We start from the raw sequence: 13,158 nt of genomic DNA on the forward strand, positions 1-13,158 counted from the left end.
CTGAGAGTTAATTCTACATATTTTCTACATGTTTGTGTGTTTTCTCACATGTCAAATCTTTTTGTTTGCCTTCTATTTCTCTCAAATCTCTCTTACAACAATTTCTTCCCTACAACTCTAAGAATTGCTGAAAGTTGTTATTGTCGACAATCTTTAATTCTTTCTTATAATTTTATCGGATATCCCAGGACATGTGACAAGTTTACGTGTTCTCTTTAAGATTTTGTACCACCAAAATTCTTTCTTCCTTTCTTTTTTGTTTTTCCAAAAGTCTAGACGAATGAGATTTGTAAGTCAAAGTGATGGGCAGTCAGTCCCTAGTACTTTCCCAATGAAAGAGTCACGAGTGACCGAGTCAAATCGTTCTTGGCAGCCCTCTTCTTCCTATTTAAGTCCGACCTAAAACCCTCTCTTGGGTTCTCTCAATAGTTCGTTTCCTTTTCATCTGCTGAAGAAAAGCAGAAGAAATTTGAGATCAGCAAGAGTAAATCAAGAAGAAAAGGATGGGAGATTTTAATAATAATGACGCTTTTATGCGCAATAATCGTGGAGGAGGAGGAGATGCATCCGTCCAAGCTCGTGCTAAAGTTCAGAATCGCGCTAATGTCCTTCAATTAAAATTGGTATACCTAGTTTTTCCTTCTCTTCTCAGCTTGATTTCATTTCATTGTTTTTCCTTTTGATTAGCCCCTCGATTTGCTAGCTAGTTTTTCATTTTCATTTTTCGATCATTTTCAGCTTAATCTGAAAGGTGCGATGAAATCCCGAGGTGTTTGTTTTAGAAATTAACCTAGGGTTTGAGTTGAGTATTTGGGTATTGTTTGTTCAGAAATCGAGCTAATTTTCTTCAATTAAACTTTCGCATTGTTTTTCTTCTTGGCTTCAATTTTAGTTTTTTTTTTTTTTTTTTTTTTTTGTTTCTTTTTGGTTAGCTAGTTTTTCATTTTTCCATCATGTTCAGCTCCTTAGTGTTGTTCTTTTCCCTTTTCTGAAAGGTTCGATCCTGTGTTTCTTTTAGAAATTAACATAGGGTTTGAGTTGAGTATTTGGGTATTATTTTTTGTCAAACTCAATATGACTTAGGTTTTTCAGATCACTGGTAGTGGTTCAGCTATATGTGACCTTTTCAGATCTAATCATGATTTAAGGATATAAAATGTGTACATTGCATCATTTAAAATTTGATGGTGGGCAGGAAGGGGGTATGTAGGGTTTTCCGGATATCTTCTCATGACGAGAAAATTATAAGCAAACTCTGGGTATGTGAAAAGATTCATTGAAAGCCTGATAGATAAGTTAGATAGATGAATGGTGGGCAGAAAGGGGGTTTAAAACCAGTTTAGGGCTTTCTGAATATCTTCTTGCCATGAAAAAGTTATTAGCGAACTCTGGATATGTGAAAAGATTAGGTTTTGAGAAACTTCTGTCAGTTTTCCTTTTTGGGTGTTTATTATTGCAGATTGGGCAAAGTCATCCAACTGGGCTCACAAACAATCTGCTGAAATTATTTGAGCCTCGACCTCCCTTGGAATATAAGCCGCCTCCTGAGAAAAGGAAATGCCCATCATATTCGGGTATATATGTGTTTCCATGTTTTGATTTTTGTTTTTGCATGATTAAGGAATATGTTAAACTAATGGAAGTTACTTCCTTTTCTAATAAGGAATGGGACAATTTGTGAGTAAGTTTGCTGAGCCAGGAGACCCTGAGTACGCTCCACCTGTCAAAGAAGGTGAAACTGCTGTAAGTTACTTCCCTTTGCTTCTCTAAATTATAACTCCAACTCCTTTCTTTCACTTGTGAGTCATTTGATGTGAATGCATGCATCAATTCACCATCTGTGACTTACATAGTCGCTTTCATATGGAGGAGACCTGGTGAAGTTCTGATTCTTGCATGTGGCTAGTGGCTGTCATGTGACTATGTCATAAACTTGTCATGAACTACTGCATAGTGACATAGGTATTTTTTTTTTTTTTTTTTTGAAAAAGAGAAATATACCGATGTGTTTCTTTCTTGAACATTCTCTAGCAGACCTAACAATAAAATTGTAGGAGAACCTATGAAATAGTTATTTTCTTACGAGGCCTTGACCTTCAGTAATTTACAGAAATAAGTAGCTGTTATGTTTCTCTGAGATGATCGCCCCAGTCTGACATGTCACTCACTGCTTCTTTTGTTACTTTTGCTACCACTGACTTCATGGGTCCTTTGCTTCCACTGATCTCATGGGTCTTTTTGCTGATGCATTTTGGTATTGACAGGTGCAAAGGAGGGCACGAGTTCACAAACTTCGACTAGAAGAGGGTGCAAGAAAAGCTGCTGAAGAGCTCGAGAAATGTATAATTAATTCTATCCCTTTTTTTAATTATAATTCTATTAGGTTATATACATATCGAACTAACGAACTTACGTGGTTCATTTGTGGATGCCTCGTGAATCCATGCAGATAATCCGTCTAATGATCCAAACATAGTGGGTGATCCATACAAGACATTGTTTGTGGCAAGGCTTGTGAGTGTTTTTGTAGTATTATCTTGTTATTATGCTTGGACCGTAAGTTCTCTTAAGATAATTAATGTTTTTCTTTTCTTCTGCAGAATTATGAGACAACTGAGCATAGAATCAAAAGGGAATTTGAATCATATGGACCAATTAAGCGGGTAAGTATTTTAGAGTCAAAAGGTTTCAGGTTATTACCTTCTGACATATTCGGTAAGAGGTTTGTTTATATTGCTCCTTCAATCATTAAAAAAAAATTGTGAGAAAATGTGGACTGATGAAGATATTGTCTTGTCAAGTTCAAAAACATAATTCTGGGTATTTATATTTTTCCTCACTTAACAGCTCTTCTATCATTTGTTTAGAGGCTATGCGGCGTCTTCTTTGTTTTATATTGAAGTATTTGAAATCATTAGATATAGATTTTATACAAAAAAAAAAATTGGGTATTATTTACATCTACTTAATGACGAAACCAGCGGCGTAATCTTAAGCTTTCCTTAGGCTATTTGATCTTTTAAGCTGTCAATTAATTATAAGATCCGTCTACATAGTGTTTCTCAAGCTATTCTCATGTCAGTAAGAATGTTAATATCGCTATCGGACAACTTGATTGCCACATAAGTTGATACATTAAGGGCATTGGATCTCTGAGAACTCCCGCTCTTGTACGCTACATCACTTATTTGAATGCCAATGCGGAAGTTGTTGAGTTTCTCCCTCTCCTAAAGTCACTTGTGGTGGGTCAGTATGGGATTCGAGATTAGCAGGTAATTGAAGGCTCTTTTCTTGTGATGTCCGCACACCAATCTTTTGCAGCAGGGTGATGCATTGGGGTGAAGCTCTATAAATTTAATGTGAATAAGAGTAATGATGCACGCCCTACTTTTAACCTTTATTAGTTTTGGAAGGGTAGTTGCGGGTGATTCGAAAATGAACTGGTGTTAGTGATCACAGTTATGATAATAACAGGTATCGTGCAGCTAATGGTAGTATAGTTATGTTTCCTCCATCCTTCCCTTGTTAAGATATGATTGTGGTGGCTTGGAAACTTGTAGGGAGTAGGCATTGTCTTAGTTTTCCTATTGTAGTTCTTGAACACCCTGGTAAAGGTGATGATTATTTAGTTTCACTGTTGGATTTTGCTGTATGATCTGGTGTTTTGCCTACCGAAGCTGGAAACTCCTAGTGTGCAAGGTAACGAGTCTTACGTAGGGCGCTAGCTACGTCAAATGAGAGCATCTACTCTTCTTTTCCTGTGCTAGGTAAAACACAAGGCGGGAGTATCACAACCTCTTCTGTTTTATTTATGGGTATTGTTCATTTATGATGCTACTAAAGAGTTTTAGTTTTGAGTTTAAGGGTCAATCATAGTCCTCGGCAGATCAGAGAATTTTCTGGTATTCCCTATTCAATTTAAAATTAATTTGTTATTTTAAGTTTTCCCTGGTAAGGGGATGGTAAATCTATTTCGCCACTGGGAAAATCAGCTACACAGTTCAGATATATCTGCCGACTCTAGCGATAATGGTAATGCATCTTGCACGGTTAGGCTAGTAAGTCCTTTTACTATTTATGCATCCAAACAAGATTTCGACGGTCCAAAGTAGTCTGCGTCCTAGGCTTATCAAAGAGTGAAGCCCCACCAGCTCGAGGTGTCCAGGATCTAGCTTCGCAACTTGGTATAAGATAAACCCTAGAGGTATATTCTGGTTCATGCATCAAGGTTTGGAAAAGACGTTTACAATAATAAGTTTTATGCAGAATTTCTTGGCAAATATACTAACGACAAATCACTTGTTGTATAATTTAAAGTAACTCCAGTACTTGGAAAAAGAGTTAAAAATATGGCAAGTTGAAGATATTTCACTATATGACCTCTATTATTTGAAGGCAGACAACCAGTTTCAACAACAATCAGTAGAAGGTGAGCATGGCCTGTAAGGCATAGTGCCTGTATGCTGTGCCATTTAGTCTCTACTATTTGAAACATCCATGGGCCTGTAGAATTGAATCATTATTGATAGCTAATACTAATAGCACTTGAACTTCATTTTTGTCTTCATAATGTGCCTTTTCGTTCCGATAATGTTACTGCTCTTAAGTTTAGTTTCTTTTTCATTATTTTCCCCTTACACGAACTCCTCAGGTTCGTATTATTACAGACAAAGTGCAAAATAAGCCAAGAGGTTATGCCTTCATCGAGTATGCACATACACGGGATATGAAAGGTTTGTGTTATTGTGTATCATCCAAGCTATGCTCTCACTAGTTCTGTACTATTGAGTACTTCATTCTTATGTCTTTGGCGGTTGACTATGTAACAATTGCAGGTGCCTATAAGCAAGCTGATGGAAGGAAGCTAGACAATAGAAGAGTGCTTGTGGATGTTGAACGTGGTAGAACTGTGCCAAACTGGAGGCCTCGCAGGCTGGGTGGTGGACTTGGATCAACCCGGGTTGGAGGTGAAGAAGTCAATCAGAAGTACTCTGGCAGGTGATCTGTTCTACTGCTTCTGTATTGTTTTTTTGCATACTTGAATAATCTGATTGATTCCACCTCATGTATGTGCACATGCCACTAAATTAATGGTGCTGCTTGTCTCATGTCTCCTAGCATCTATGATTTCATACTGACTTCCCATTCACATATTAAAACTCTCAGAGAGCCTCAGCAAATAGCTTCCGGAGGAGCAGCTCGATCTGAGGAACCGAGAAGCCAAGAAGAACGTCATGGAGATCGGTAAGATTTCCTCAAACTGCTTAGTTGATCTTTTTACTCTTTTGTGTGACATTAATCATTGTGGTAATGATTTTCTTGATCAAACAACTTCGATTCTAAAGAATTTTGAATTTCTAAAGAATTTTGAATCAACTAAATGTCCGTGTTCTCCTAATTGGTCTTTTTCTAGAAATTAGGATTAGTTTCTGTCAGATGGATCAGCTCCCTTGCTTATTTCATCTTTTTAAAGAATCTACTGTAATATTTCAGGGACAGGGAGAAGTCTCGTGAAAGAGGAAGAGATAAAGACGTGGAACGTGAGAAATCCCGTGAGCGTTCACATGACAGAACAAGGGATCGAGAACCAAGAGAGGACAGACACCACAGAGATCGTGACAGGAATAGAGATAAGGAAAGGGATCGTGGGCGTGATCATGAACGGTCACGTGATCGGCATAGAGAACGTGGTCGTGACCGCGACAGAGACCAAGACCGTGAACGTGGTCGAGATCGCCCTAGAGATCGTGAGCAGGAAGATGTTGAGCATGATGGTCGACACTCTCGTGACAAAGAATCTGAACATGATCCTGTTGAGTCAAAGCACAGAAGGAGCAGGCATGGTGAAAGAGACAAAGACCCTGACCATGAATTGGAACATGGTTATGAACATTCAGATTCTCGCCATGATCGTGGACGTTATGACCATCTGGAGCCTCAGGATGATCGTGACCGCTATGACCAGAATGATGAAATGGAGCCTGAGAATTACCAAAATGCTCGTGCAACTTCTCGTGATCGTGAACGAGATTATGCACGTATGGATGGGTCTGCTTCACGGGAGTACGAGTAATAGGCCTTGCAGATGCTATCATTTCAGTAAGTTAAATAACTCGAAAAGTTCATGCACATTTTGACTTCGTTTTTTTATCCCTTTTATGTTAATATTCTAATATCGTATTCTGGTACAGGGACAGAAGCAAAGAGGGCTCACTATATTTGCTTTCAAGATCCAAACCGTGCTACCTTTGGTTTTGGAGAATTTTATGGTTCTCGTTGTCATGGATTTGGTTCCATTTTAAGTCGGACACCTTTTCGATATAACTTCATTTTCAGGTTGGTGCTTAGGTGAATTGTAGTTTTATTTGGTTTTGAGACCGTGTAAAATAATGCTGAAGCTTTGGTACTTTTGGGATCATTCTGTTGTCTTTTGCTTCCATTAAAACACTCTGTACCTTGGTATTTACCAGCAGTTATCAGGACCTTTCAAGTTGGATTATCACTTTTCTTTTGTTACAATCTTTATTTCAATTGTGATAGTTTATGTTGTCGAAGGCATGCTATAGCGTGGCACAGGTGATCAAGGTGCCTTGGTAAAAATGAAGGCCATATGAGTCAATTTTGAAGGGTGAGTTGTTTTAAGCCCTGAATGAAGAAAATGAACAGTTTTCGAATTTTTTTCCCCTAAATGAAGAAATTGAAGAGCAACTTTAGAGGGAGAAGTATATTTTTTAACCCTTGGTTGATCAAGATTGACATTTAGGATCTAAAAACATTTAGATCCTTGAATGATCAAGATAAACACTTAGATCCTTGATTGGTGAAGATGAGCATTTAGATTTTTGATTGATCAAGATCAACATTTAGGATCTAAAGTTGTCCTTGGCCTTGTTCAACCCTTGCCCTGTGACACACTTTATCTAGTAATGGTGAAGGCAATGGCTAAAGCAAGCTTAGGCAAGCTAACTGCAGACAAATCATTCCTCCTCAAAAAACATAGACGATAGTCTACCCAACTATCTATTCAGTTTTATACTAACAAATAACAGTGTAAATAATCTCAAAGTTTCTTTAAATCATGTCCACTCACATCTACCTTTAAGTAGAAATTTGAACCAAGAATTGTTTTTCCTTTCTTCTAATGTTATAATACAAAAGCTGAACACAATTCTTCACTTAAGAGAGATGAATTATGATAATTTCACATCAAACGCAATAGTGTCGGGGCATGAGATATATGCAAAAACTCAAAATTCATAAATGTTGAGCCCTTTTGAGTGAGCTTGTGGAGCCTTCCCTAAGAATAAAACCTCATTGAAATGTAAACCTAAGATATCTAAAACAAAGACAATATCAATAACTATAACAAAAAGAAGACAATGAAACTATAACAAAAAGCTTGGACTGTCTTTAATTTTCACTATATATAATATAATATATATGAATCCAACAAAATCAATTCAAAACCAATAAAAAATATTGGTTTCTCTCTCATATACATAGAGAGATAACAGAACTGAACAAAATTAGTTGGACTTGTTCTATTCTTCATTGAAACAAGAAAAGATGGTTAAAACAACCTACAGTACCACTTTTTATCTGAAAAATCTTAGACCCCAGTTGACCCAAAACCACCAGAACCTCTAACTGTTGAATCCAAATCTTCAACTTCAACTACTTCTGGTGTCATAATTTTCTCAATTATCAATTGAGCAATTCTATCACCCAATTTCACTTCAAAATCATTATCAGAATGATTAAACAAGATAACTCCAACTGGTCCTCTATAATCAGCATCAATCACACCTGCACCCACATCGATCGAATGCTTCCACGCTAGTCCCGACCGTGGAGCTACAAATCAAACATGATGAACATTTCAAGAATTTTCATGAAGAAAATTGAAACAAGAAAATGTGAATAAACATTAATAAAAACAAAAAAAAATTTAGGGTATAATAGGGTTTTACCAATACGAGCATATGTTCCTTGGGGTATGGCAATACTCAAGTCAGTTGGAATTAGGGCTTTTCCTCTTGCTGGAACTTTGGTCTCAATTGCACTACAAAAAGAGATTTGAATGAAAATCAGAGATACCCAAGAAGGTTAATGAACATAGATGAAGAAAGGGGTTTAGGGTTTTACCTGGAAAGATCGTAACCAGCTGAAAGAGCTGAAGCTCTTGTGGGTATGACTGCTTTTTCTGAGAGTTTTTTAACTTTCAAAAGAGGAAGAACTTTTGAAGAAGAATCTGAAACTCCATTTTCATGGAGTTTCTGAATCTTGAGTGCTGGTTCATTGATTTCTGAATTAGACATCTTGAGAGAGAAAGATTGAGTAGTAGGAGAACGATGGATTGAAGTTTTTGTGAAATAAAATAAGTGTGGAAATTTTGGAGGAGAAGGGTTTGATTTAAATACAGAAATTTTCACATAATGGTGTGGGGGAAATTTGGCGCCAATTATTCCCGCCATGTTATTTAGTGGGAAAATAAAATTGGATTTTCCCGCGCGTTGATTTTTTCCACCCAACTGAAAATAAACTGAGCTCAAACAAAATTAGTCTCACTGAGACATTTCAGTGAACAGAATATGTGCATCTTTCATTTACTAACAATGAGAAAATAGATAAAAGAGAGATCTGAGTTATATAAAGAAGAGGGTGATACCGGGCTTTTGAGATGCTAGTGATACTATCCGCTTTGACATTTTAGGCCTCACGGTTTCGAAAAGACCTCACTAGGAGGAACATCCCACTTTGTCTCCACTAATGTGACATTTTATATCTACAACCCACTTCCAAGACCACATCGTACTAGAAAGAACTAACATGTTATATAGGATGATGCAGCCTTCAGGGTCACTAGAGATGTTGTTTACTTTGATACTTATGAGCGGGCACTTACTTCTCCTGATTCAAGATTGCAAGTAACTTTATGTTTTTACTTCTACCCGTGTCAAGTCGGTACATTGTCGACAAGTGTAGTATAATACAGGAAGATCTTTTATGTGCTAAGTTCTTAATATGACTAGTTTGAATCTGCATCTTTTGGCTAGAAAGAACCCAAAGCTTAAAACCACAATTCAGAAGAATCCGACATCACGAGTTAATACAAAAAGAAACATTTCCAGATCTGACTTATGCCGATTCAGAGCTCTGAGTCAGATTTCTGATAACAACCATTACGTAGACAGTCTGTATTTTTTCCAATGACATGAAAGCGGACGTAAGCAAACTTACAAACATCGCAAACTCCTCTCCAACAGAGAGGGTGGACAACAACAAAGCCATCTCACTCACAAAACTACGTAAAATCGAGAAAGCGAATACCAACACGAAACGTGTAAAACAAAACCATCTAGCCTTTCACGCAGTAAAAGATGAAAGGGTTATTTTCTGAGAATTTTCCACCAAATGCCTGCGTTTTTTGTTTCCTCTAATTTATGCACCAGAATGAGAAACAGGAGATGTTACAAACTGCCCATCCTTGAAATAATGAATATACTGCTGAGGCAGAGAATGTTCCCCCTGTAACAGAAGTGATAGCACATCAGAGTTCAGAATACCATCTATCGGAAATGCCAAGTATAATTAATACTCGATTATGACATTCTTATTTGAATAAAAAAGATCAAAAAACTTCTCTGTGGGATATCAAGTTGATAATCTCATGTTAGTTGTCAATAGATATATTTACATGGAGCAATCTCATAAGAACTCCATTTAGATTTTTATTACTTTATTACCTTATATACACAAAATCGGAGAAGAAAAATGAAAGAAACAACATACCCAATCACCGTCTGTTCCAGTACCAGGTACTAATACATTGATTTCGCTGGATTTTGCGGTTGTAATAGAAGTCTCCAACGATTCTTTACTTAGATATAACTGACATCCTGAAGTATTATCCACTGAGATTGTAGGTGCAGATCCCTGAATATAATAATATTATGGACTCTATTGAAAGAATAAATTTAAATTCAGGCAAGATAGTCATAGAGAACGGATGGGTACCTGGCATTGCACCTCAACACCACTAGAATTCACAATTTCGCAAGCTGCTACCACATCCTGTTTTTCAAGACCCAAAATCTCAAAAACTATCCATTGAACTCAAATATAGCTTATTTCAGATCTCCAAGGTTTTGTTCTAACCGTGAATACAATTCCCATTTTCGTGCATTTGTCGATTGTTATGTTGTTCACTTTCCCTGCAAATTATGAATATGAAGTATTAACATTTCTCATGAATAGCATACACTCTGATCTTTTACTGGGATGGATATGAACATTAGTTCCACTAGGTTTTGAACGTCACAATTACCTTGAATTTGTAAAACAGAATCTTTGCACCCATAAACATAAACAGACTGTTTAGAATCACAGTCGTCAATGACTAAGTTCTTCGTTCCAATTTGATTCTCAATGATCCATCTGACAGAACAGAATAGCAGAGAAGCAAATAACACAGCAGAAGAACTAAGTAGTGTTTCCATAGAGGGCAGCCTAAACAGAGAGGGCACCTTCTAAAAGAAAGGGCATTTTCCAATCTGAAACATGTGATTAGATACATACTTGCGTCCCATTTGAAGCTCCAACTTTGGAGGTCCTGTTTTAGAAACGGAAGGTGAACTCGTTCTTGCTTCTTTTACATTGGCACCGACAACGCCAGTTCTGTCTGTGCGGTTTTTCGTCTTCATATCATCAGTTACCCTTTTCAGTCCTAAGAAGCACAATTAAATTAAAAAAAAAAAAACTAGCATCAGTAATAAGAGCTAATATCGGTTGCTTGTATATAAGAAAGAAAAGATTGCCCAGTTACCTGCGGTAACAGTTTCTCCCGAGCTAAGTTCTTGAAAAACAGCAGCCATCCCTTTCTTTGGCTGTGATGACAAAGCTCTAGAAGACTCTGAAGTGAAAAGAGAAGCTGGTGGAGGAATTGGAGGTGCAGGGGCACTTGCTGTAGGAGCTTTTGACGGGGCTGATGTGGGGGCAGAAACAAATGTTGCGCCAGTGGAACTCCATACCGGACCCAAAGGATAGAAACTCTTAACATAGTCCCGCAACCCGGTTACGTAAAGCTCCTTCAAAGCTTTGGCCCATTCCACATGATTTGGGTCTTTACTTTTGTATTCCACAAGTATCTGAATCAAAATACTGAAATTCAGTGCAGACCTATTATGTATATGCGTAGTCTATCAATGAACAATGAAGTTCAAAATTTTATTCCCATCAGAATTGACTGAACTAGGAGTTGAAAGCAGTTTCATTTAGGCCCTATTGACTAAACTTGCCTACGAACTTCTAACCTTTAAACTCAATTTTCATGCAAAGTAGCACAACCATCTTCATTCAGTGAAATGTATCCACATACCTTGTTGTTATAGAACTCCGCCATTTGCCAACTTTCCTCCACATGTGCAATAGGAAGACTCATACCTTGAAAAGAAAAACCATGAACAAAAATGACACGGACTTCGACACATAAAGCTATAACCCGGAGTGCATAAACATTTTATTTTCTACTATGACAGTATAAAGGAAGCTTGACACATTCACTGCATTCCGTAGATGTGATACTTGATAGATCTTAACATCAGAATGTTAAAGACAAACAAAGGACAAAAGTCAAGTATATGAAATAGAAAATTCATACAACAGTTGTTCTTTTCTTCTTTTTCTACTGAGTTGAATTTAGAGATGGGGGTTGAACATTCCAGCTTTCAATGTCACTTGACCAACTCCGATTGACGAATTAACAGGTCTTTTTGCAATATATATATAATGTTAAGTAGAAGGTTTTCTTACCACAATCTTTGCCAGAATATGCAATCCAAGCTAAAGCTGTGAGACTGTCAACAACAGCTTTCGAGTGGTTAAATAAAACAGGTTTCCTTCCTTCTGTAAAAGTGTTTGCTTTTGTGATCACTTCATTCAACGGTTTCAAAAACTCCGCAAGTTTTTCCACATCAGGCTTCTGTAACATCAAAAACAACATTCAATGTGACGCATTTTATGAAAATAGCCCCGGACAAGAAAAAAGTACAAGAATGCAATATCGAGGTGATATACATTTTGCCAATTAGTTTTGAGTTAGATGCACGAACACAAACATAACATGGTATTAGAGCTAGGCCGACACATGACAAACCGCAAACTTTACATGGTATAAAAGCTAAGCCGACACGTGACAGCCAAACTTAACATGGTATTAGAGCTAGGTCGACACATGACTGGCCACAAACTTAACATGGTACCAGAGCTAGGGTCGACACATGAGAGACCACAAACTTAACATGGTATCGGAGCTAGGACGACACATGATAAACCACACACTTAACATGACACGTGACAGACCAATGGTTACACGTGCTCCGCGCCACCCAAAGAAAATCAAAAAGAGTGTGAGTATATTCCTGCATGGAAAAATAGTGATCTAGTAACAAAACTTAACCCATGTTTAACAATTTCACATATAAATAGTCAGTTTCCATCATTTTGTGTAAATCAAATTGATATTCTAATGCATGTGATGATAATTCCAATTCAAATTCACAAATTTTTGAAGAGGATGAAGGAACTTAACCTGTGTTTGTTTGATTTTGATAAGAAGCTCTTTTTCGACCGAAAATGCTTCTTCGAGAATCTTTGTAATTTCAATTATTTTTTCCACCGAGCTTCTCAGCTGAAGAAGAAACTTTACCAACGAATTGGTTTATCAGATCTTCATAAGCGGTGATTGATGGATCTGTCGGAGCATCAGATAAATCATCCGCAGAACTACTACCTGGTCTGAATCCAGATGAAAGTGATTCTAATCTAACAACAGCTGACTCTAATCTCTGTATCAATTTCTCATCCATTTCTAGGGTTTGATCAGATCTTTCTCTCTCTCTCTCTCTCTCTCTCTAATTGAATGCGATTATAATGATGATAATCTGTTTTCTTTTCTTGAAAGGGTGGAGGAGAAGTTGGAGCGATATGAGCGCGGGTATTGTTTGTTCTTTTTTATATGGTCGTTTGTTTTTTTTAAAACACTTTGATTTTTTAAAGGTGCTTCTAAAGACACCCGGCCAAAAGACTGTTAGCATCCGCAAATTTTATTGACTCGGGTCAATGGTCCTCTATAAGCACCGGTTTTTAATGTGGGTGATG

General features: G+C 37.2%; 2 protein-coding genes and 1 pseudogene across 4 annotated transcripts; 1 reads left to right on the forward strand and 2 right to left on the reverse strand.

Moving 5' to 3' along the window:
• The first annotated feature begins 174 nt into the window (after positions 1-174).
• Positions 175-6,499, forward strand: LOC147541176 (U1 small nuclear ribonucleoprotein 70 kDa-like). Its single transcript, XM_086637590.1, has 11 exons — positions 175-623; positions 1,460-1,574; positions 1,664-1,743; positions 2,265-2,340; positions 2,450-2,514; positions 2,601-2,663; positions 4,652-4,733; positions 4,836-4,998; positions 5,167-5,244; positions 5,494-6,099; positions 6,192-6,499. The coding sequence occupies exons 1-10, from the start codon at positions 504-506 to the stop codon at positions 6,071-6,073; spliced, it is 1,422 nt and encodes a 473-aa protein (XP_086493716.1). The 5' UTR covers positions 175-503; the 3' UTR covers positions 6,074-6,099; positions 6,192-6,499.
• Positions 6,500-7,405: 906 nt separating this feature from the next.
• On the reverse strand, positions 7,406-8,977 carry LOC147541177 (deoxyuridine 5'-triphosphate nucleotidohydrolase-like). 2 transcript variants are annotated; one of them, XM_086637598.1, is made up of 5 exons: positions 8,768-8,977; positions 8,669-8,699; positions 8,146-8,542; positions 7,971-8,062; positions 7,406-7,854 (listed from the first exon to the last, which is right to left on the reverse strand). In XM_086637598.1, the coding sequence occupies exons 3-5, from the start codon at positions 8,472-8,474 to the stop codon at positions 7,610-7,612; spliced, it is 666 nt and encodes a 221-aa protein (XP_086493724.1). In that variant the 5' UTR covers positions 8,475-8,542; positions 8,669-8,699; positions 8,768-8,977; the 3' UTR covers positions 7,406-7,609. The 2 variants fall into 2 exon arrangements, with proteins under 2 accessions (XP_086493724.1, XP_086493723.1); XM_086637597.1 differs by having other exon boundaries at positions 8,669-8,808.
• Positions 8,978-9,046: 69 nt separating this feature from the next.
• Positions 9,047-12,998, reverse strand: LOC147541178 (cyclase-associated protein 1-like; annotated as a pseudogene). Its single transcript, XR_015223990.1, has 10 exons — positions 12,590-12,998; positions 11,812-11,980; positions 11,378-11,442; positions 10,826-11,147; positions 10,579-10,726; positions 10,328-10,437; positions 10,159-10,214; positions 10,018-10,074; positions 9,793-9,936; positions 9,047-9,528 (listed from the first exon to the last, which is right to left on the reverse strand). The product of XR_015223990.1 is annotated as a cyclase-associated protein 1-like (transcript).
• Between the last annotated feature and the right edge of the window lie 160 nt (positions 12,999-13,158).

Source organism: Eschscholzia californica, unplaced genomic scaffold (genome assembly GCF_041429995.1).
Source record: "Eschscholzia californica isolate CP2 unplaced genomic scaffold, dmEscCali1.0.p SCAF_4, whole genome shotgun sequence".
Classification (NCBI taxonomy): domain Eukaryota; kingdom Viridiplantae; phylum Streptophyta; class Magnoliopsida; order Ranunculales; family Papaveraceae; genus Eschscholzia; species Eschscholzia californica.